The 23,720-nt window shown below is 59.2% G+C and overlaps 1 protein-coding gene across 2 annotated transcripts; it reads left to right on the top strand.

The window, feature by feature from the left end:
* Positions 1 to 12,659: 12,659 nt before the first annotated feature.
* Positions 12,660 to 23,070, top strand: BCL3 (BCL3 transcription coactivator). 2 transcript variants are annotated; one of them, XM_081273496.1, is made up of 9 exons: positions 12,660 to 13,213; positions 15,055 to 15,208; positions 20,051 to 20,159; positions 20,495 to 20,699; positions 20,805 to 20,893; positions 21,081 to 21,158; positions 21,750 to 21,917; positions 22,242 to 22,359; positions 22,470 to 23,059. In XM_081273496.1, the coding sequence occupies exons 1-9, from the start codon at positions 12,958 to 12,960 to the stop codon at positions 22,655 to 22,657; spliced, it is 1,365 nt and encodes a 454-aa protein (XP_081129622.1). In that variant the 5' UTR covers positions 12,660 to 12,957; the 3' UTR covers positions 22,658 to 23,059. The 2 variants fall into 2 exon arrangements, with proteins under 2 accessions (XP_081129622.1, XP_081129623.1); XM_081273497.1 differs by lacking the exons at positions 12,660 to 13,213; positions 15,055 to 15,208 and adding an exon at positions 17,229 to 18,106 and having other exon boundaries at positions 22,470 to 23,070.
* Positions 23,071 to 23,720: the final 650 nt, after the last annotated feature.

Genomic DNA, 23,720 nt, shown 5'->3' with positions numbered 1-23,720 from the left:
CTCCGCTGCCCGCACCCCGCCCTGGAGAGGCGGCCTGGCCCGTGGCGGCCGCTAGGGGGCGCCAACGCACCACTAGGCCGGTCCTCCCCGCCGAGGGAAGGTCGTGCCCAGGGCCGAGCTGGCCCTGCCCAGGGCTGCACACCTGCCATCTCTGGCCCTCGCCCCTGGTCAGGCGGCCCGGGATGCTCTGACCCCCGCGCGTGGCGAAGGGCCAGCTGAGCCCGGGCCTGGGCCTCGCCTCGCTGCAGCCGGTGCCCCCCCCCATCAGGCCGGTGCGTGCTGGGCCTCCCCGTCGGTTTAGGGGCTCCTCGCCCCGCCCGAGTCTGCATCCTGTCCGCTCCCAATTGCTGGGACCCCTTCACCCCGTCAGACTGTCACTCCATCAGACGGCAGCTGTCACCCCCTCAGACGGCAGCTGTCACCCCCTCAGACTAGCGACATCTGCCCCACAATCAGGTGCCCCCTGGAATCCAGGGGGACACTTGCGCCTCCTCTCCCTGTGGTGGGGAAGCCCTGTCCCCGTCAGACTCGCTGAGGGCCCCATCTTTCCGCGGCGGGGCCCCTGGTTGCAGAAGCGAGTTCCTCCCGTCGAACCCCCCAGGCCCCTCCGACGCCCTGGACGGGCTACACCCATTTTCCCGTGAAGGCGGCGGGGACCCGCGGAGCAGACCCCGTTCTGTCGCCGGCAGCGGCCGCCCCTGCGCCCCTCTCGGTCCCCGCCCGCCCCGTGGCCCCTGGCGCCAGGACCAGGGGAATTCTGCCCGCCCGCCCCGGCGCCGCCCGCGGGGCTGAAGTCCAGAGGAGGCCTCCGCCCGCGCGGGACTCTCCCCGGTTGCGGGCTGTTGGCCTTGAACCTGGACTTGGCCGCCTCGGTCTCCCCATCCCAAGGCGCAAAGGCTCCAGAGTCAGACGCCACACGCCCCGATGCTGGGCCCTCGACCTGCGGTGGGCCCTGGGGCCAGCAGGCTCCTCTCCTCGGTCTGGGTCCCTCCAGCTGTGAAAAGGGACACCTGGCAGGTGGCTGGGACTGGGAACTCCAGCGACAGAAGCCCTTGGGGTGAATGTGGCACTGGAGAGCCGGCATGGACCCCACCCTCTCCCTCCCAGACTCACCTCTAGCCTAGGTCACCTGTCCCCCTATAATCACAGCGGGACTCCTGGCCTTGCGACTCTTCCCCCACCACAATCAGGGGGGCTTTCCAAAACCCAATCCTGCCCGGGCCCAGAGCCTGCTGTGGCTCCCTAGTGCTCCCTGGAGAAAACCCCAGTGAGGCACCATAGCTGCAGGCCTGGGGGGTGCTGCGGGGCCTGACCCCTGCACACCCCGGCCTCCATCTGGACTCCTCAGAGGTCCTCTTGCCCCCTCCTCCAAACAGCCACTCACCCCAGGATCAGACCTCCCTGATCTCATCCAACCAGGTCCTCTGGGGACACCCCTCTGGGGGGGTGCCTGGACCTCTCCACAGTCCCCTACCACGGATGGAAGCAAAGGCGAATCTCCACGAGTGGGACTTTGAGTCCAGGGACAGCAGGGCCGGGCTGCCCTGTCACCCATCTGTCACTGGGGTCGAGAAACAACAAATGGTCGCTCCTATTTTCATCTTATTTGTCTGATTTATTTGAAGGGTCTGCCTTCCAAACGTCCTCTCAATCCAGCAACTTCTCCCTGTGTCCCGTCCCTACCCTAGTCCAGCCACTGTCCCCTGCAGCCGGGGCTATGCACTGCCACGTCACCGGGCCTCCTGCCGGGACCTGATCCTTGCCATCTATTTTCCACCTGCAGCAAGAGGAGCCCGTTCCTCCCCTGCGGGGCTCCCGTGGCTCCCACCTCCCCTGAACGTGGTCAGCCCACATCTGGGTGCTGTGTTCAGGACTCAACCAACCTCAGAAGGAAAATGTTTGGAGGAAAAATTGTGTCTCCTGCCATGCACAGGCCTCTCCCCATCACCATTCCCTGTCCATACCGTCCAGCAACTACAGACATGGCACTGAAGTTGCAGGAGGTGGCCGTCACCTGGCGCGTCCCAGAGGATGTGCGTGGGTCCTACCCAAGTATGACACTGTTTCACATAAAGGACTTGAGCACCTGTGGATTTTGGTATCTATGGAACCAGTCCCCAACAGACGCTAGGAGACCACTACGAAAGCCAAAGTCCCAACCTGGTGTGGGTGGCACACACCTGTAATCCCAGCAGCTCAGGAGGCCGAGGCAGGAGAATCACAAGTTTGAGGCCAGCCTCAGCAATTTAGGGAGGCCCTAAGCAACTTAGCGAGACCCTGCGTCTAAATAACTAGGGCTGGGCGTGGGGCTCCGTGGTAAAGCGCCCCTGGATCCAATCCCCAGTACCAGGGGGAAACGGATATTTTATTGCATATAAATTACACCTCTTAAAGTTGATCCGGGAGGGGACCAGGAACTGAGCCCAGGGACACTTTACCGCCAAGTCACACCCAGCCTCTTTCCCAGCCTCCTAAATCGCTGGGATTGCAGGTTGCCCCAGGCACCTGGACTGAGGCTGACTTTTTTTAAATTTGTTTTTCTAGGGCTCAGGAATCCAACCCAGGGTCTCAGGCACGACTCCACCCTGAGTTCCCCCCAGCCCTGAAGCTGGGTTTTTATTTTTTATTTTTTTTTTTTTAAGAGAGAGTGAGAGAGGAGAGAGAGAGAGAAAGAGGAGAGAATTTTTAATATTTATTTTTTAGTTCTCGGCGGACACAACATCTCTGTTGGTATGTGGTGCTGAGGATCGAACCCATGCAAGGCGAGCGCGCTACCGCTTGAGCCACATGCCCAGCCCATGATGCTGGGTTTTTAACTCAGCAGCAATGGGGACTCGGGTCTCCTAAGGGCACGTCAAGACGCGGTGACAGTGAAACCTCAGGGTGTTCTGAGGCTCCAGGGCGGAGCTGGGCACAGCCCTGAGTGGCTGCCCACGCTCCTCTCTCAGGAGGGCAGGACCTGGACTGAGTGTCAGGGCCCTCCCCGTGTCCCTTTGAACCCCTGGGCACTCCTTTATCACCTGGAAAAGCCAGTAAGGCCATCTCCGGGTCCCAGAAGGATGACACAGGGCCACACGACTCAGCACATGGCAAGGGAATGTCAGTTCAGGGGTTCCACAGACCAGCCCCAAGGTGTCCGCTGCTTGGGACAGTGCTGGGTACACACAGAAAGGAGCCCCAGGGTGGCCCTCACAGGCTCTCACACGGGGGACACTGGCCTGTCCCAGACAGTGACGTCCCAGAATGGCTAGGACTGGGTTAGGGAGTCCCGAGGGAGCTCCTGGTTTGGCTTGGGAAGAGAGATCAGGGAGTGCTCCCTGGAGGAAGGGCTGCAAGCTTGGAGGCCCCCTGCGTTTATTGAGCACCTACTGTGTGCCCGTAGGTGCATCTCAGAAGAGGAGGCCCATCTCCAGGCCACGGTGAAGGGAGTGCAGGCAGGTGGCAGAGGCCTTGGCCAGGGGTGGGGAGGGCCTGGTGGGAGATAAGGCAGAAGCGAGGCCGCACCCGTCTGTGGGCAGGAGCTGGGCCTGGTCCTGCTAACGCCCCAGGCTGCAGCAGCTTCCTCAGGACCTTGTGTGCAGGGAGGCCCAGGCCAGGGAGGCCAGGGAGAGGCCAGGAGGGTGCAGGGAGGCCGCAACAAGGGTGGGCTGGGAGCAGAGACCAGGTAGGCTGAGGAGCGGCCTCTTCTCTCTTCTCGGTTCCCACAGGCCTCCACCAGGAAGCTTCCTCGGTCACAGAATTGAGAGGGGAGCGGGGGGCTGGGGGTGCTGCTTGGGGGGGAGCACTTGCCTGGCATGTGAGAGGCCCTGGCTGTTGCCCCCCAACAAAGAAAAAGAGTTTCTAAGGCAGTGAGTCTGAGGTTTGCCCAGAAAGCAAGCCCAGGCTGCTCCCAAGAGTCACCCCTGCCCTCTTACAAGAGTCTTGTCTGACTGTCCTTAATTTCACGTTTCAAAGTTCAAGTTTTTCTTTATTAGAATCAGAAAAGCTCTAATATGATTGAGAGTTGGAATAAACAGAGGATCCATGAAACAAGGGTCGTGAATGAAATGACACATTTTAGCTTGAGTTTGACACGAGGAAGAATACCACTGAATTTTCCCAGAGCAAAGACACGATATAACTACTTTGGGCAAAATAAAATGATTCTGATTTTCTTAATTCTGATTCTTCTTTGCTCCTTAAGATCTGTGACTGAGCCAGGCACACATCTGTAATTCCAGTGATTTAGAGGCTGAGGCTGGAGGATCCCAAGTTCAAGTCCAGCTTCACAACTTGGCGAGGCCCTAAGAAACCTAGCCACCAGACCCCACAGGTCAAAATAAAATATATATATATAAAGGGCCGGGGATGTGGCTCTGGGGTAAAGCATCCCTGGGTTCAGTCCCCAGTACAAAAAAAAAAAAAAAATCTCTGATGGCTCATTTCTTTGATCACTTGATGCTCAGGCTCATACAGTCATTGCGGACTCTGTGAGCTTTGTTCTATTCTAGGTGCCAGACACAGGGAAGGACAAATAGTTAAGTCCTTGCCGTCAGGAAAACCACACTCATGGAGGCTTTGTACACACCAGGCTCCTCTAGGTGTACGTACACACGTAACATCACTGAGTGCTGGAAGTCTCTATTATCCCCACCATACCAGTGAGAAGACTGAGGCTCAGAATCCGGAGTCCCGTTTTTTTTGTTTGTTTGTTTTTTGGGTTTTTTTTTTTTTTTTTTGGTACCAGGAATTGAACCCGGGGGGGCTTAACCACTGAGCCAAATCCCCAGCCCTTTTTGTTTTTTATTTTTAGGGTCTTGCTAAGTTGCTCAGGGCCTCACCAAATTGTGAGGCTGGCTTTGAACTTGTGAACCTCCTGCCTCAGCCTCCCAAGCCACTGGGATCATAGGTGCACTCCACCAGGCCCAGCTTGGATTCTGGAATCCCTTGTTCCTAAAAGTCAGGATTCCAAAAGTCTTTGTCCCTGAGATTCTATGGTTCTAGAATTCTCTCTCTCTCTCTCTTTTTTTTTTTTTTTTTTTTTTTTTTTTTTTTGGTGCTGGGGACTGAACCCAGGGCCTTGTCTGTGCGAGGCAAGCGCTCCACCAGCTGAGCCCTGTCCCCAGCCCTCTAGGATTCTCTATTCTTAAGATCCTCCTCAGCCTTCATTCAAGTGGACTGTGGATCTTGGAAAAGGTGCTCCTGCTCCTGACTGATTCAGAAAATGCAAATTGGATCCCTGAGTGGCCTCCTCCCCACACACAGCAGGATGACTCACAGTTGAAATGTGGAAGACCCGGCCGCCAAGGATATGAGACAGGCAGCAGTCACAGCAGACACGGGCGATGGGGATGAAACTGGCACAGCGTGTGGGAGATTGATCTAGTCACCTCTTCTCCTGCTGGGCACCTAGAATCCCCAAACCCTTCTCCCGGATAGTGCAGAAAAATACGTGCTCAAGGGCACCAGGCGATGAACATGGCATGGGTTGAAGGAGTGGGAAACTGAGGCCGCCTGTAACTCCAGGGAGGCTGAGGCAGGAGGATCGTAAGTTCAAGGCCAGCCTCAGCAACTTGGTGGGACTCGGTCTCAAAATAAAATTCTAAGGGCTGGGGATGTGGCTCAAAGGGTAGCGCGCTCACCTGGTATGCATGTGGCCCGGGTTCGATCCTCAGCACCACACACGAATAAAGATGTAAAAATAAATAAAAAAACAAAAAAACAAAAAATAAATAAAATAAAATTCTAAAAGGAGCTGGGGATGTGGCTCAGTAGTAGAGAGCTCGCCTAGCAAGGGTCTGTCCTCAGTACAAGAAAGAAAGAAAAGAGAACCTTCATTCATGTTGGAAAAGACCTGAACGGGCTTCTGAGCTCCTGTGGTTTTCCTGCAAGAGTCTGTGAAATGGAACATTATACTTCAACTCCCTGCAGGTCTCTGGATTATATTTGATTTTAAGACTCCGTCTTAGCTGCGGTGCTGGGGAAGGAATCCCGCGCCTTCTGTGTGCTGGGTGAGCACGCAGCCTCCTCCCAGCCCCAGGGTCTTTTTTTTGGGGGGGGGGTACCAGGGATTGAACTCAGGGGCACTCGACCCCTGAGCCCCCTCCCCAGCCCTGGTTTGCATTTGATTTAGAGACGGGGCTCTCTGAGTTGCTTAGCGCCTGCGTCTGGCTTTGACTCTGTGACCCTCCTGCCTGAGCCTCCCCAGCTGCTGGGACTCCAGGGGGCGCCACCACCAGGCAAGACCTTTCTTTTTAATCCCACGGTCCAGACTCCAGCTCTCTCTCCTCAGAAGATTCTGCTCCATGGGGGGCCACATGTCCCCAGGCGGGCGTGGGGGGCCGTGGGAACCCACAGATAGAGGCTTCGGGGTCTGAAACCTGTAACACGCCGATGCCACTTTCCCAGAAGTCAGCCCGTCACTGTGGCTCTGTGTGACCACAAGGGCTGAAGTGACAAGTTCAGGGATGGGTGACAGACAGCAAGGCCAACCTTCCCCACCTCCTGCAGAACAAGGCAAGAGAAGCTCCATCAGTAGGCGGCTCCTGGCCGGCCCCAGCCAGGCCTCAGGCGGCTGCCGGGTGTGCGCGGATCACAAGCACCAGGACCAGGGTCACATGGAAAGAAGTCTGCTCGGGGGCACCGTGGTGCAGGGACTTGGTTCCATGGGGACAAGGCAGTGGACACACAGACAGACTCCCCAATACTCCAAGAGCGCGCTGGGAGGCGGCGGGATGGCAGTGGAGGTCAGGTCGCTAAGTCTGCAGTGGTCCGGGCTCAAAGGAGGCAGGGCTTCTGGTGACCCTGGCTTTCCCAGAAGCCTGAGGGACTTTTGTGTCTATTCTTAGGCCCCACGGCCAAAAAGGAGACTGTGACCTTCCACCAGGGAAGCCCAGACTTGCAGGGGACACAGCAGGAGGCACGGGAAGGGGCTGTCCTTGTCTCCTGGAAGGGCCCTGAGTCTGCTCCACGGGCGGGTGGGCTTGGAAACAGGGTTCCTAGTTCAAGGGGGAGGCTTGCCCCCATCAGAGAAGGGCTAGGCTGACGGCAGAGGCCTGCTTTCCCCGCTCAAGGCTCAAGAGTCAGGAGGAATCTGCCGGGCGCAGGGGCACACGCCTGTGATCCCAGCAACTCGGGAGGCTGAGGCAGGAGGATTGTAAGTTGGAGACCAGCCTCAGCCACTTAGCAAGACCCTAAGCAACTTAGGGAGCCTGGGGATGTGGCTCAGTGGTGGAGCATCCCGGGTTCAATCCTCGGTACCAATAATAATGATCTGATGGAGGAGGAAGAGCGCAGGGGATCCGCCCGGAACACGCCCCTCTCTAGGGCCTCTGAGGCTAATGGTGGAGGCTTCCTCCTCCCTTGGGGGCTCTAATCAAGGCCGAGGGGATGAGCACTCGGACCTCCCCCTGCCCACCTCCGTGCTGAATCCTAGAAGCGGGGAGCTTCTTCAGGACACACACAGGTCCCCGCCCTGGGACTTCCCTTTACTTGTCAGCCTGAGACCAGAGCCTGGCGGGGCCGCCCTGCAGAACCAGGCTCACCTGTCGCTCTAGCCCATGACACCACGAGGCCACCGGGCGTCCCAGGTGCGTGCCAGGCTCCTGGGTGCTTTCCACATCTGCCCTCCCCAGGGCTCGCCCCGGGAAGGACAGGTCCATCCCCACCATACAGACGGGGCGCAGAGGGCACATGTCCAAGGCCACGCTGCTGGGACCTGGCAGAGCCGAGGACAGACCCAGTGTGGGTGACACCGGGCCAGGTCTCCCAGACGCAGTGAGCCAGACACGGGCAGGGAGCCTCGGCAGCCACGGCCTGCTCATGTGACTCAGGAGACACTGAGGCAGATGAGCTGACATCTGGGCCGTGGTGGCAGGGTTGGCCCCCAGGGAGCAGACTCTCACCTGGCATCAGGGAGACCCAAGATGCACGAGGAGCAGCACCCAGGAAGAAAGGGGGCGTGATGGGCAGGGGACCGTCAGGCTGGGGACCCCTTTCTGCAGTGTCCCTGACTAGGCAGAAATGGCCAGATCCTTCTGTCCCTGTTGTCATGGCCAGAGGCTGTGCAGGACACTGTGTCCCCAACTGGCAAGTCAAGGCAGACCTTGAAGGAGCCCCTGGTGGAGGCTGATCTCCCGCCTGGCAGCCTGGCCACAAGCCCCTTCTTGAAGGGACAGCTGAGCCACTGCCACTCCCGTACTGTATACTCACCCTGGCGATCATTTAAAAATATCTCCCATCCACTGGGCCCTCAGAGCACAAGCCTGTGCTGACAGGTGTCAGCTCATTTTGACCTTCCTGATCACCCCAGGAGGCATGCACTGCTTTGGTCCCCATTTTTAGGTGAGGAAACTGCAGCTCAGAGAGGGCAAGTCACTTGCCCAGGGTCACACAGCTGATAAGTGGAAGAACTTGGAACTCAGACCATTTCAGAGTGTCCTGTTCAGAGCCGAGGATGCTGAGACCCCTAGCACCACACAGCCTGGCTGTCTCTCCCCGTCTTCTTGGGACCCCTCTGTCCTTTCTGACACCCAACCCTGCTAGACTCCCAGTCACCCACTCAGGGCAGGTTCCAGTCCCACACCCCCTACTCCATCTTCCCCGTCTGATCACAGCCGCTGGGGGAGGGGGCCCAGGGGTGTCCTGTGTGTCCCAGGCCCTCCACGCTGGGTGTCGAAATCTTCTGACTCAGCGTTGTGCGTGCCGGCCCAGCGGGAGGGAGAAAGGGGAAGACTAAGACTTGGCTGAGCCCCAGACGGGGCCGATTCCACTGGGTGCCAGGGCCCGGCAGCTGCCAAGGCCCCAGGGCAGGGAGGAAGCCGGAGGTGCAGCCGCGATCCAGGAAGCTGGCCTGCCCTCGCCGCTGGGGTGGGGTGGGCAGGCCTCGGCGGCTGGACCCAAGGTGGACGTCAAGCCCAGATCCCTGCATGGCCCGGGCAGGTCCCTCCCCAGCTGGGCTTGGAGCCTCTGGTTTTTTGTGGGTTTTTTTTTTTTTTTTTGAGACAGGGTCTCCCTAAGTTGCTTAGGCTCCTGCTGAGTGGCTGAGGCTGGCCTTGAATTAGAGATCCTTCTGCCTCAGCCTCCTGAACCGGCCTCCTGAACCACTGGGATTGCAGGACTCTGTTATTCTGTCTGCAGAGTTTGTCTGCTCTCCCTGAGGCTCTGGGGCTGGTTCTTCCATGAGTGACTCTGAAGTCTAACTTTATTCCCTCCTGCTGCAATGGGATGCTCTCTGCCTGCTCAACGGGCCCCCTTCCTCAGGGCAGCAGAGCCCTGCAGAGTGTGCACTGAGGACTGTCCCTGTGGACGCCCCAGATGCATGACTTTGTAGAGCTGGAAGCGCAGCCTCTGGGACTAATGGCCGGGGCTCTGGAGCCATTAAGACCCGGCTTAATGTCTCAGTGCCTCCAGTTCCTCCTGTGAGACCTGGGCAGAGCGACTGCACCCTCCATGGCCTGCCCTGGGTCTGCAGGAGGGAGATTCTGGTTGAATTTTCCTCTCACAAGGTTTGGTGAACTCATTTCCAGTGAGCACTCGGCCCAGAGTCATCTGTCTAAAAGAGGGACAAGGAGGCCCTTGCAGTGTGGAGACAGAAGGGGCCGTCCAATCCTTCCACACACTCTCACTTGACCTACTCTGCAATCCTGTGAAGCAAGAGCTGTTTTCGTCCTCAACTGCTAATATCACAGTGAGACACAGAGAGGGAAAGCTACTTGCTCAAAGTCACACAGCTAGCCCATGGCAGAGCAGGGGCTATAAGGCCAGTGTCCCTAAGGCCAGCATGTTGGATCCTATTTTTCCCAATGAGTCCTGCTATTGAAAACAAGGATTGACCGATGTTAACAGTAACAGCATTATTACAGACTATGTTCTCATTATTGTAATGGTGATAACAGAAGCTACTTGCATGGAACACTTTTTCTTTTCTTTTGGTCCTGGGGACTAAACCCAGGGGCATATTACCACTGAGCCACATCCCCAGCCCCTTTTATTTTTTAGTTTGAGACGGGATCTCATTCAGTGGCCCAGGCTGGCCTTGAACTTGGAACCTCCTGCCTCTGCACTCTCTACACATGAGGCCCCAGGGAGAAGCTTGGGGTCGACTAACCACTGGAAGTTACCAAGCTCACGAGCAGGGGACAGGGTCGCAGCCACACTTCAGCGTGCAGCAAGGCAGTGTGAGGCCAGGAACAGAGGCCCTAGAGTCTGATCAGCCCCCATCTTCTCAGCAGGTAAAACTTAGGCCCTTCCTCCCCCAGGAGGAGTTGGAGGGAGCAGGAGAAGATCTGAGTAGATGCAGAGGGCATCCTGTGTGAGGGAAAGTGGTTAGACACCAAGCAGGACTTCCTGGCCTTCTCCAGGAAGTTTCTGGGACTCATCCAGGGACTGCCCCTGGCCTCTGGCAGGGGGCCTCCAGAGCTCAAGAGTCAGAGAGGGGAGACCCTAGTCCTCCCCGCCTGGGGTGCAAGAAGCAAGGGGGGAAGGAGGGGGTAGCCATCCTGGTTCCACATCCTCCATTCCCGACACTGGAGGGAGGCTACTATGGGAGCCGGGACTTTCCTGAGCAGCAGAAGATTCTGGGAAATTAGAGACAGCTGCAGGGCGGGGCTGACTCCGGCCTCCCTTCCCTTCCCTCCCCTTGGTCCCCGCCGGGGGCCCTAGGCAGACCTCCTTTCCCCTTCCCCGGCCCCCCAGGATGCCCCTCAGCCTTGCCTGCCCCTTAGTACCTGCCTCTCCCTGGACCCTCGGATCTTCTCCCTCGCACCTCCCCCTCCCTCAGGGCAGCCTCCACTCCCCCTCCCAGCGTCCTCTTCTTTCAGCCACCTCTGTCCCCACTCTCTCCTCCCTCAGAACCGCTTTTAGTCCTTTCAGTCCTTTTAGTCCTTCCCAGATTTCTGTGGACTGTCTCCGAGACCCGAACCTCGCAGATCCCCTTCCTTCAGATCCCCCCAACACCCTCCGGCCCCTCATCTATCTGCAGAAACTGGGGGCTGTCAGCACTGTCTCCCTGGCCCTCCCAAGTCCCTCGCGGCCAAGTGGAGACAGTGCCTTCTCCAGTCCCGCCTGGGCCCAGCCATTGCCCTGATTTCCCCAGGAAGACAGCATAAGTGGGGAAACCGAGGTGTCCTTCCCACCCCCCTCTCAGGGTCACCACCCTAAAACAAGGACTCTGGCCTCAGCTTCCCTGTTTGCACCCTGGGCAGCACTCCGCACCCCATGCCCCTCCTGAGTTCCAGGCCCCCCGGGGGGGGGGGGCCTGGGGGGGCCACCAGGCAGCCTAGCTTTTTGGCTCAGTCCCCTCCCTTGCTGTAGCCCCAGGTCACGCCATCAGGCCCCCGGGTTGACATCAGCCCTATTTTCCAGAACAAAAAGAGAAGGGCAGAGCTTGTCTTAGGGCCAGGAGCACGGGGTGAATGTGAGATTCGAACCCAGGTCTGCGGCCCTGACCTTGACAGCGCTGAGGGGACATAGAGCCACCGACAGACAGAGGAGGGACACGGGGCGAGGCCTCTGCCCACAGCTCCTCCTGGCACCTGGGTTGACTACTCATCGAGGTGGGGCTCCAGCCGGCCAAAGTCCCTTCCTGGGGACCAGGGCCCCACGCCTCCTTTTAGGGACCCAGAGACAGAGACCAGGACACAAAGAGGAACAGAGGGCAGGGCCGTCGAGGGAAGCCAGGGGAGTCACAGGGACACAAGAGCCGGGCGAGGACCCGGAGACCCCGAATGCTCTCTGGGCAGGTCTGGGGTGCAGTCCCCATTTCCCCGCCCCCTGGGTCCCTAAAGCCTCCCCTCCACCTCCTGTGACTCAGTGACCCGGACTCAACCCCAGCGGCGGCCCCGCCCCCGGGGAAATCCGGGAAAGCCCCGCGCGCCGAGGCCCCGCCCCGAAGCGGACAGAGAGGGGCGGGGCCTTGAGGGGCGGGGCCTTGAGGGGCGGGGCCGCGAGGCCGCTCTGAGTCAGCGCCCGACCGGCTGGGCCTGTTCCCCACCCACCAGCCCCTGCCTGGCAGCGGGGGAGTGGGGAGAAGCGGATCAAATTGAAGCCCCCTCCCGGGTCCTGGCCCTGGTCGCTCCCATGGCCCGCGGGCTTCCCCGTGCCCCTCGCCATCTGTCTCTCTTCTCTGCGCCCCGGTCTCCAAGTCTCTTTCTGTGCTTCTGGGATTCCCTGAGCTCCGCCTGGTGCCCCGCGGGTCCTGGCTGGGTGCAGGGACCCCGCAGGGAAAGACATATTCAGGGTTTCTGTGCCCACCCACCGCCAACCCCAGACCGCCTCTGTGAGGCCCGTGAGGAGGCCGGGATGGCAGGGGATGCAGACGGTAGCTGGGGCTGGAGCTCCTGTCCAGGGCCGGTCCCTCCCAGCCTTGGGGACGTCTCTTCCCTCCCGCAAAGAAGGAAACGGTTCAGAAAGGGGAAGCACCCGGTCAAGGTCACCCAGGGAGGAATTGGGAATGGGGGTTCGAACCCGTGTCCTGGCGACCCCGGGGCCTCCAGGAATTGCGTCCCGGGGGACAGAGAAGCAGACAGCAACAGAGACAGGGAGGGGACCCAGACCACAGAGAAAGGCTGAGCCGGTGAGAACAGAGATGGGAGAGGAGGTGGCGCTGGGACACCTGCATTCAGACAAGTCACAGAGACTAGAGGCAGCAGCAGGAACCGCGGGAGCGGCGGCGGCAGGGGAGGGGACGGGTTGGCCCCGCCTCCGCCGAGTCCCAGCGCCGGGCGCCGCGGGCCGAGGGGCGGGCGCGGCGGGCAGGCAGCCGGCGGCGGGAGCGGCGCGGGTCCAGGAAACCCCTGGGGCGGACGGGTGGCCCCGGGGGGGCCGGGGGCGGGGAGGCGGGCGCCCGGCACCGCCCCGGCCGACAAAAGTCCCTTCAGTTCAGCCGGCGGCAGGGGAAGTCCCGGCGCCCGGCGAAACCACCCTCCCGTGCAGCCGAGCCCAGCCAGCCGCGCTCCCGCCGCCCGCTCCGGCGGCCCCATGCCCCGATGCCCCGCGGGGGCCATGGACGAGGGGCCCGTGGACCTTCGCACCCGACCCAAAGCCACCGTGCCCGCCGGCGCCGCGCTGCCGCTCCGCAAGCGCCCCCTGCGCGATCCCTCCCCGGAGCCCGCTGCCCCCCGCGCCACCGCCGGCCCCGCGGTCCCCCCGGACCCCCTGCGCGGCGGCTGCAGCGCGCCGGCCCTCCCTGGGCCCCCCCATGGCCTGCCCAGACCAGAGGCGCTTTACTACCCGGGTGAGTGGCTCCCCCGAGGGTCAGGGCCAGGTCGGGGCCACCCAGAGAATAGACTCATAGATCCAGGAGAAAGAGCCTAGGACTCGAATACATGGGGTTCCGGGTAGCTGGGAGACGGGAACCTGAAGACCCAGGAACACAGACATGAGATCCTCAGGGGACAGCAGCGCCTGGGGACCAAGATATGAAGTTTCCCAGGGAGCTGAAGGTCAGGGGGCCCTGGGAACAGAGCCCAGGGGCCAAGTGGCACAGATAATGGGAAGCCAGGAGACAGCGTCCAGAGGTGCAGATATGGGGTGTCAGGGAATCATGGGACAGAGCCTGCTTCCCAGAGACACGAATTATAAAACTCTTTAAGAACTAGATATATTCCGGCACAGCCACAGTCCTGCAATCCCAGCTCCTGCAGGCTTAGGCCCAAGGATGGCAAGTTCCAGGTCAATCTGGGCAAGTTAGGGAGACCCTGTCTCAAATTCAAAAGAACTGAGGATGGAGGGTGGTGGTAGAGGTCTTACCTAGCACACAGGAGGCCCTGGGTTTGATCCCTGGCACTGTGTGCAAAACAAAACAAAATAAAGCAGATATCTAGGGTTATAGCATCCCCTACTTGGACCTGAGAAACTAGGCGTTTAGATATGTGAAGTCAAAGGGACTCAAGGGAACCGAGACTTGGTTTTTAAGAAGACTGGTATTAGGGACCCTAGGATGTTAAAATCTCAAATGAACAACATAGCAGCGGCCTGGGAACTGGGAAAACAAGTTGGGGTCCAAGTACACCAAGGTCCAAGTACACAAGGTTCCAAGGGAAAAAACTGGAGTTTCAGGGTCCCAGATACCAGGAACCAAGGGATGGAGATCCAGGGTTCTGGGCACCTGGTTATATGCAGCCACTAGTGATCAGGGCTCTGTTGGAGGTCACGAGGTCAGGTGGTGGAGAGAGCGGGATGTCAGTGACTGAGGATTCTAGGAATGGGTGGTATGTACTAGGGAATTCTGGGACTCGGGATTTAGGCCTGAGAAGAGGGATTCAAGGGTCTCTGAATGGAGGACTTAGGGCCCCAAGACCTGGTTGTGGAGATGGGGGAACCTGGAAACTTTGGATTCAGGAAGGGGACCCAAGCATTCAACAGAAGGCAGAGAAAATCATACACCATTCTCTTCATCCCACATCTCCAGGAAGGGGTGTCTCCTGTCACAGCCACCTTACCATGCCCAGGGGACCCCCGCAAAGCTGCTGAGAACCTATCTCTAGGACCCCAGATTCATACCCAGTTTCCAAACCTTCCACCTGATCAGTGCAGCAGGACTTCAGCAATTCATTGGGAGACCTGTCTCTGCCTTCTGGCTTTTCCCATTCCCTGGGTGAGCACCCAGGCCTCAGTTTTCCCCATCGGTGCCATGGGTAGATGTGGATTTGCCTGCTGCCCTGGTCCCTTTCAACATGGTGCTGCCCCCCTCAGACCCTCCTTTCTTCACAATTCCAAACCTTCATCCATTGTTTAACCTCTCTTGACCACAAAGTCACTCAGGGAACAGGCCCTGCTGGGTGATGACCAGGGCTTCATCGGCCCTTAAAGGATTCTGCTGGAGATAGAGGTCAGGAACACTAAAAATGAGTGGCAATGCAGGTGATCAGGACTGGGGAGGGGGAAGGCTGCAGGAGCCCAGAAGAGGGGTGGGGAAGAGAGGTGGGGGCTTGGGGCTTGCAGACCCAGTTTGAGGTGCACAGGGTTGTGGAAGGAGGGCAAAGCACTGCAGGGGGGAAGGCCTGGGACAGGAAGGAGCCGGCTGAGGGTCTGTGGGCTTGGCCTCACCCGTCCTTCCTTTGTCCCCTTGTCCAGGACCTCTATTGCCTTTGTACTCCACCCCACCTATGAGCCCCTCTTTTCCTCTGCTGAACCTGCCTACACCCCTGTACCCCATGATGTGCTCCATGGAACACCCCCTGTCAGCCGACATTGCCATGGCCACCCGTGCAGATGAGGACGGAGACACGTGAGTGACAGTCCCTGTGGATGGGAGGAGAGTGGGGAAGTCAGCCTTCCTCAAATGGTGGGCACTTAGGTTTGGACCTCAGCTGGATCCCGCATCCTCTGTTGGCTGTGTGACCTTGAGCAAGCCCTCCCCACTCTGAGCTTTAGCTACCTCTGTGCTGTCAGAGCAGTGGTCTTGATCCCCTGCCACCAAAGCTGAGGACTGAAGCCAGGACCTCATGCATGCCAAACCCACACTCTACCACTGAGGTATACTTCTGGCCCCCCAAAACTTTATCACAATCCCAAAATGAGAAATATATTTGATTGGTTTCCTACATCAATGTTACATGTGAAGAAAGCTCTAGCCCTGGGCCTGATACACTACATGTTCAATATTATTGTCATACGGAGGCACAGGCCTGCCGCCCCAACTGCAGAGGAGGCTGAGGCAGGAAGATCTGCGGAACTTAGCAAGACCCTGTCTCTAAATAAAACACAAAACAGGGCTGAGGATGGTCCAGTGCCCTTGAGTTTAATTCCTGGTATTAAAAAAAAAAAAGGGCTGGGGATGTAACTCAATGGTAGAGCACTTGCCTGGCATGTTTGACGCCTGGTTAGATACCAATACTGCAAAAAAAAAAAAAAAAAAAAAAAAAAATTAGCACTTTATTTGTACTTTTATCTCAAAACCAGTGTGTGTGCATACACACACACACACACACACACACACAGACATAAATTTGCAATAAAAATTGCACAAAATGAAACAATCTCCCCTCCCCCCACTGCACAGGACCCACTTTGATCTTTTCTGTTCTACTCTGCTTCATTGTCTCATGATCATGACCCACTACATTAACTTGGCAGTCCCCTAAGGTGATTACAAAGTCCCCTGGCTTGTCACCTGCAGCTTGAAGCAGTGCTCCTGAGGCTACTGAGGATCCTGCATGGGAGATTTTAGCCCTGTGCCTAACACATACTGAGCACTCGGGCCATTGACCATCATGATCATTGTTACTCTGTCAATTGAGCTTGAACTTCAGTTGAGTGCTTTCTCATCCCATGGTGCCTCAGTCTCCCCCTCTGTAAAATCAGAAGTGTGGAAGATTCTTTGTGAAGAAGACATATGATGATTTATTTAAAGTACTTATGTGGAAATTGGTTTGGGGACCAGAAGCCTGTATCTGCAGAGAAGGGCCCACTGGTGACTTACATTCCCAAGCCTCCGTTTCCCAGTTTGGAAACCAGCCCTCCCTGTTACACCTAGCACAGTTAGGATTCAGTACAACACGGGTCCCACACAGAGCCCGCAGAACAGGGCTGGCCAAGGAATCGGCGTTCCATATTTAGGAGTGGGTAGGTTGGAACAGGATCCCGGCATGCTGTAGGCCATCCAAGTGGGCCCAAGCAGGAGAAGGTGCCAGAGATACATAAAGGACTCCATCCAACCCAGCTCCCTCCAACTCTGGGAACCCGCGGGGGGCATTGTGAAGCAGGTTTCATTTGTCTCTGTCCCCAGGGGTGAGCTGTTTGTGGCCTGGTGGCAGAGAGCAGGCAAGAGGCCACAGGGCCCAGCAGTCTCCAGCCCCAGCCCTGCACCCCTCCCCTCCCCCCTCCCTCTCCCCCAACGCAAACACTTCTGCCTCAGCTGCCTGCAGGGGGAAATCCCTTCCCGCAGAACTTGACCGCAGCCCAGCTGCTCTGCCTCCCCCACGTCAGCACCCTTCACTCGCTCGCAGCCTCCCCCTCCTGGCGCTCCCTCCAACCTTAACCCCTTCCGCTGGGGCTGAGACTTTACCGGAACGGGCAGCTGGAGCGGCCCCAGCCTGCGCCACCAACCCCACCTCACACAGGCGGGGGAGGGCAGTGGGGGCAAAGCGGGCTGCGGATGCTAAGACTGAGTCCCCAAAGAAGCAAAGCTGGAGGCTGAGGCTTTTGGCTCCTCGCGAGGGACCAACAGCATCTGGACCCCCCACCAGGGTGGGGATGGGGAGCTAGAAGTGCGGGGCGGGGCGGGGAGGGACATGCTCTGGGTCTCGGAGGACAGAAGTTGGGATCTTGTATTCCTGGATCTCCAAGCGGGTAGGGAACCAGATGAGGGGCAGCTTGGGGATTTGGAGCTCAGAGAGGTCTTAGGGGCAGAACGGCTACCTTCATTTACCGGGCTCATTGTTCGAAAATTAAGAATTTCATGACAGCGACAGCAGAATGTTCCACTCAGTGCCAGAACCTGTGCAGCTGCACAGTCGCACAGGCGCCAGTGAAACGGGTCGTGCCTAGGGGCCTGGAAGCCCCAGAGAAGCAAAGGTTGGCAGTGGTATTCCTAGGTCCCCTAGGGGGCATGGAAAGGAGGGGCAACTTGGGGACTTAGCGCTCAGAGGGAGCCCTTATTCTTAAAGGAGAGTCATGACAGCACTGTTTTCCTTGCTCCGAGAGCTCTTGGGGGTGGATGCCAGGATATGGGGGACAGGGAGCCAACTGGAATCTGAGCCCGGTAGGGTGGAGTTCCGGAGGGGTCCCCAGGCTGGAGGATTCGGGGATCTGTTCCCCAGAAGAGCTCACTCCCCTTGGCTTGGACTCTCCCCTCCCCCGCCCCATTCGAGGATGGAAGTTGGGGTGGCAGGGTAGATCCCCGGAGGGACCGGCTTCCCTCCCCCGGGAGCAGGAAGCGGAGCCCCGCCCAGCAGACCTGTTACTGGAAGTCCGAGGGCTGGGCCGCCCCTCCCGTCCCCACTTCCTCCAGCCCCGCCCCACCCCCTGCGGCCCGCGCGTTTATGGGAACTCAGGCCTGGACGGTTTCTGTGAAATCATCGCTCCCTCTGCCCTCACTTAACCCCACGGGCCGGGCCGAGGAGGGACCCGAGCAGGGCGTCCTGGAGATGTGGAGAACCAAGGTTTCTGGGGACCCCTGGCCGAGGTCCAACCCTTTCCCCAGTATTTTCTGTTTTTCTGTCATGGATCAGAATCCAGGTTTGGGAATTCACCTGCAAAATGGGGTCCGGGCAGGGGCGGTACTCTGCAGGGGGAAATGGGGCTCCTCTGGGTTACGTGACTTGCCCTCACCCACCGGTAGGGAGCGCTGCAGTCCAAACTGCACCGGGGCAGGCCGAGTTCCCAAAGGCCTGCTAGGCCCCAACATTTCGGCATTTCCATCAGAATCGCCTGGGAAACTAGTTTCGACAGGGGATTCTGGGCGCACAATGCGCCCTTCGGGGAGCCGCTGTCTGCCTGCCTGAGCAAGGCCCGCGATTAGTAAGCGGCAGGGGTGGGTGCGAAGGTGCCCGTTCTAGTGAGTTCCCATAAGTAAAGGTCAACCCTGCGCAGTCAACCCTGCGCCCTCCACCCGATTCCCCACTCCGTGCAAACCAACGCTTGCACACGCACAAATTCACATGCACCGTCGTCTCAAATTGCTCTCTGCTCTCAGTGGCAGGTTGTGATCTTGGGAAGTAAGCAGGAGGTTCATTGGGGAGTCTCCCCAGATCACCCCCACCCCCGCCCCCGTGGGATGAAGGAGATGGGTCTGGCAGAGGGAGAGGTGGAGCTCTGTGCAGTCTCAGCTGTTGCTGAAGCTCAAGGGCCTTCAGAGCTGGGCCTGGAGGCCGGGCCTGCTGAGCTACAGTGGCCCATCACTGGCTGCCACAGCACTGCAGCGGCCAGCCCAACTTCCGGTGGGGAGTGACCTTGGGCAGGCAGCCCTCTTGAGATGAGTGAGGGTAGTTCCTAGGTTATCTGAAAGCCAAAAACTTCCCCCAAACTGGGGCAATTAGTCCTTCAACCTGGAAAAGGATTCTGGACTTCAGAGCCCAGCTCCAAAGCCATGACCCCATCCCACCTGCTTCTCCCCCTTTAGTCAAACCCTGTGCTCCACACAGCCCACCCCTGAGTCTCTTGTGGAGGTTGAACTTGGGCAGAGAGCTTTATAGCATCAAGGTCACCCCTTCTCATTTCACAGAGGCCGGAGAGGGATAGGAAGGTCAGGGTGATCTCTGACGTGGACTCATGTCCCAGCGCACGTTCACAGAGCTCCCCATTCAAGTTAGGTGTTTCCTAAGCCCTGGACAATAGACGAGCATGCAGATGCCCTGCCCTGGTGGAGCTGACATTCTAGCATGGTGATTCAGACAGGAAACAAGTACTGTAGACTACAGCGTGCTAGGCCGTGATGTGGGGGGAAATAAGGCAAGGGAGGCGAGTGAATAGCTGCTGAGCCACTTTAGCAGAGGCCCCAAGGGGAGTGAGCCCTGCAGGTATCTGGAGAAAGCTGTTCCAAAGGAAGGAACCAGTGCAAAGACCCAGAGGCCAGCATCTTGATTTGTCTGAGGAGCACAGCGTGGAAGCCCGTGTGCACAGGGCAAAGCGAGGAGAGTGCAACAGATGCAAACAGAAAAATCAAATGAGCCAGGCGTGGTAGCGCATGCCCATAATCCCAGCAACTCTGGAGGCTGAGACCGGAGGACTGCAAGTTCAGAGCCAGCCTCAGCAATTTAGCGAGGCCCTCTGCAACCTAGCAAGACCCTATCTCAGAATAAAATTTTAAAAGGGCTGGGATGTAGCTCTGTGGTAGAGCACTTGCCTGGCATGTGTGAGACCCTGAGTTCTATTAATTAGTCCTTCAATCTACAGAAAGGAAAAAGGAGGGGAAAGGATTCCTTTGGCTGGGACAAACAGTGGAGCAGGGAGGCAAGCAGGAGGGGACTAATAGTCCATAAGGCGGTGGAACCAGGGGGAGGGGGAGGGGGAGGCGTGCTGGGATCCAGGGATACTCCCAAAGTGTCCAATACATACTGGAATTAGCACTTCCAACAGTGGGGTGTGGTGACCCCTAATGTCTGTGGTTGCCTCCTGCCTCACCCCTCAGGCCTCTGCATATTGCCGTGGTGCAGGCTAATCTACCGGCAGTGCATCAGCTGGTCAGCCTTTTCCAGCATGGGGGCCGAGAGCTGGACATCTACAACAACCTGCGGCAGGTGAGGCCCCGGCTGGGGGAGGAGGGTCTGGGGGTCAAAGGTGGAGGAGGTACTCCAGACTCCTGGTTCCTGAGAAGGATGTAGGGTCATAGAGGTTTGTTCTGAGGAAGGAGGGGACCGAAGGACCCGGATTCCTCAGTGAGGGAGGAGTGGCTAGCAGCTCAGAACCCAAGTCCTGGGGAAAGGGGAGGTTAGAGGCCCAGACCTCTGGGGCCACGGGGCCCTACCTCTTGAATCTGAGGGAATAGATGCCCCAGGTTTCGTTCTGGGTAAGACTGTAGTCAGGACTGGAATCCAGGGCAGGATACGGGTCCCTCATGGTCACTGTTCCCCAGACACCCCTCCACCTGGCTGTGATTACCACATTACCGTCTGTGGTCCGGCTCCTGGTGACAGCTGGTGCCAGCCCCATGGCGCTGGACCGTCATGGCCAGACCGCAGCCCACCTGGCGTGTGAACACCGCAGCCCCACCTGCCTCCGGGCCCTGCTGGACAGCGCAGCCCCGGGCACTGTGGACCTAGAGGCCCGCAACTACGACGGTGAGTCCCTACAGCGGGGCAGGGTGGGACTGTGCTATCTACCTGGAGCCATCTGAGGCTTCAAAACTCCAGGCCCGGGTTTGACTGAGCCTCCCCTTCCCTCAGGGCTCACCGCCCTGCACGTGGCCGTGAACACCCAGTGCCACGAGGCCGTGCTGCTCTTGCTGGAGCGCGGCGCGGACATCGACGCGGTGGTGAGCGGGCCAGGCGCAGGGGGCGGGGCCTTGGAGGGAGGGGCAAGGGGCGGGGCTGCGGCGGGCGAGCCCTGGTGGGTGGAGCTTAGAGGATGTAACGGGGTAGGGAGACAGGACCCAGCTGCTGGGCCGGGCCGGGGGCTCCTGTGCAGAACTTGAAGACTAAGACCTTCCCGCCCCTTCGCAGGACATTAAGAGCGGCCGCTCGCCGCTCATCCACGCCGTAGAGAACAACAGCCTGAGCATGGTCCAGCTGCTGCTGCAGGTGGGCAGAGTCCCGGGCTTGGCTTCTCCATCCACCCTCCACCCGCTCCTCGGACCCCAGCCTGGATGTCGCTCTCGCTCCGGCGCTGACCCAACTCTGGCTCTGGGCTCTTGCTCCGTTTCCAGCCTGACCTTCCTTCTAGGCCTCGTCCTAACCCTCCGACCTCATTCCGCTGCCTGCCAGCTTGACCCGGCGTCTCCCCCTCCTCCTGCTCCTCCGCGTTCTGGGCCCTGGCTGCAATCGCCTTGCTGACACGGCCTTCCGGCTTTGGCTCTGTCCCCGCGCTGTCCTTCCACGACGACTCCATCCACAATCCGGCCCCGACGGGCGACCCTTCCCTTCTCTGACTCTGCTCCTACGTCCGCCAGGCCGCGGCGTCTAGCGCCGGTGGATGCCGCGCCGCCTGCCCCCGTTGGCCGGTCCTCGGTTCTAGTCCTCACCCTTCTATGACCCCAGCCGCAATCTAGTCCCGCGCCAGGTTCTGGCTCCGGATTCGGCCCGATCCCGGATCCGACCCGCCCCTCGCCCTGGCTTCAACCTGGCCTGGGCTGTCCCCGAGGGTACTGACCCGACCCACTGTCCCGCCCCCAGCACGGCGCCAACGTGAACGCGCAGATGTACTCGGGCAGCTCCGCGCTGCACTCGGCGTCCGGCCGCGGGCTCCTGCCTCTGGTGCGCACTCTGGTCCGCAGCGGCGCAGACAGCGGCCTCAAGAACTGCCACAATGACACGCCGCTCATGGTGGCGCGCAGCCGCCGGGTGAGTGCGCGCAGGCGTGGGGAGAGTCTGGACCTGAAGCGCGTGTGGCTGCGCCGTCCTGGGGAGGGGCGTGTCCCGAACTCTTGACCCGTGAGGGTGCCAGGGCGCGGGGGACGAGTGCTGCAGGGGCGCCCCGGGTGTGCGCGGGGGTGGGGGGGGTGTCTCTAGATGAAAAACTGAGGCACCAAGAAAGGAAGTGCCAGCCCGCCTTCTGCTGGGGACAGAGGCGATCACGTGGGACAGTGCCCACTGGCAGACCCAGGAACAGGCGGGCAGCTGGAGGGCGGGCAATGAGGCCTTGTAGTGACCCCCATCTCCCCACAGGTCATCGACATCCTGAGGGGGAAGGCCAGCCGGGCTGCCTCCGCATCACAGCCTGAGCCCTCCCCTGACCGAAGTGCCACCACCTCCCCAGAGAGTGGCAGCCGCCTCAGCTCCAACGGTGAGAGCCCTGCTCCCCACCCGCAGCCCCAGGGGCCCAGGGGTTGTCAGCCCCCTTCTTTCCTGGGCCCAGCTCACCGCCTTCCCCTCCTCTCCCTGCCCCTTCCACAGGCCTTCTGTCCGCATCACCATGCTCCTCGCCCGCCCGTTCTCCTCCCAAGGACGCTCCTGGATTCACCCTGGCTCCCCCCAATTTCTTCCTTCCTCCCCTCTCTCCCCCAGCCTTAATGCCCTTTCCGGGGGTCCTCCGAGGCCCTGGCCGGCCAGTGCCTCCCTCCCCAGCCCCAGGAGGCAGCTGAGAGGGATGGGGGGGCGGGTGTCGGACTCTTATGAGGAGGGGCCCCCCTGCCCTGGGGGGTCAACCCTTCTGGAAACTGTGAAGATCTCACTCTGCTCCCCCCAATCCTCGGGACCAGGATTTGCACCAAGGCACATGCACCTACCCTTGAGTCCCCTCTTCTGTTCATAGATATTTCCCCATGGGACACCCCCAGGATTCTCACCCCCATTATTCTCAGGCACTAGCCCCCTGTCCGAATTCCACCCAAATGTTCATTTCCTTGCCCCTCCCAGAGGCTGGTGGAATCAGGGACAGCAGCTCCCCACCCCACTTCCATCCAGATGCTAGGGGGAGGGAGAGGGCTCTCAGGCGGCACTGACAACAATGTAAATTATTAGGCGTTTGGTTTCTTTTGTAATAAACTATTTTTGTATCATAATCCTTGCTTGGCCAGATAGCTGTCAGGAGGAGATCTAGGGTAAATGCGTTTGTGTGTGCGCCTCTGGATGCTATGAGTGACGTCAGGAGTCTCAGACTGACGTGTGTGTGACACCTCGACCTTGCTACCTTTGATCATGAATCATGTTACTGTGCCTTTGTCTCCACATCTTCCCAGGGGACCCTGCCAGATTCCTTGGTGTGCCTGGGTGTAAGTGTCCCCAACACTGAGGCCTGCAGTGTCACGTACCTGACTGCCTCAGGTGCTGAAACTGTGGAGCCCCCTCCCCCCTAGATGATGTCTGCTCTGACCCTCAGTGGGTCTCTTCATGCTCCTCAGGGATCCCACCTGTTTCCTGTGGCCTCTGTAACATGTCACCACACATTCAATGGCTTAAAATGACAGGAACGTGTTCTCAGGGATCAGAAGTCCAAATCTGTCTCACAGGGCGGAGTCAAGGTGGGAGCAGGTGGTTCCTGGGGGGCAGCTCTGGGGAAGAATGTGACTGGCCTGGCTGCTCCTCTGCTCAAGGCCCGGCCGTGGCCTTGGCTCAGGCCTTTCCTCGGGCCACTCCTGCCTCTTGGTCCCTTGTCACATGTCCTCCAGCTCTGCCTTCCTCTCAGAAGGACTCTTAAGAGGACGT

Source organism: Spermophilus citellus, assembly GCF_964194105.1.
Source record: "Spermophilus citellus genome assembly, chromosome: 18".
Lineage (NCBI taxonomy): Eukaryota > Metazoa > Chordata > Mammalia > Rodentia > Sciuridae > Spermophilus > Spermophilus citellus.
This window is presented reverse-complemented; position numbering and strand designations above follow the sequence as displayed.

Bases quoted from the DNA above. Each gene is read 5' to 3' on its own strand.
- BCL3 (XM_081273496.1), top strand. From the start codon at position 12,958: ATGCCCCGATGCCCCGCGGGGGCCATGGACGAGGGGCCCGTGGACCTT. The intron at 13,214-15,054 runs GTGAGTGGCTCC...CCCCTTGTCCAG, and splicing joins AGAGGCGCTTTACTACCCGG to GACCTCTATTGCCTTTGTAC. The intron at 21,918-22,241 runs GTGAGTGCGCGC...ATCTCCCCACAG, and splicing joins TGGTGGCGCGCAGCCGCCGG to GTCATCGACATCCTGAGGGG.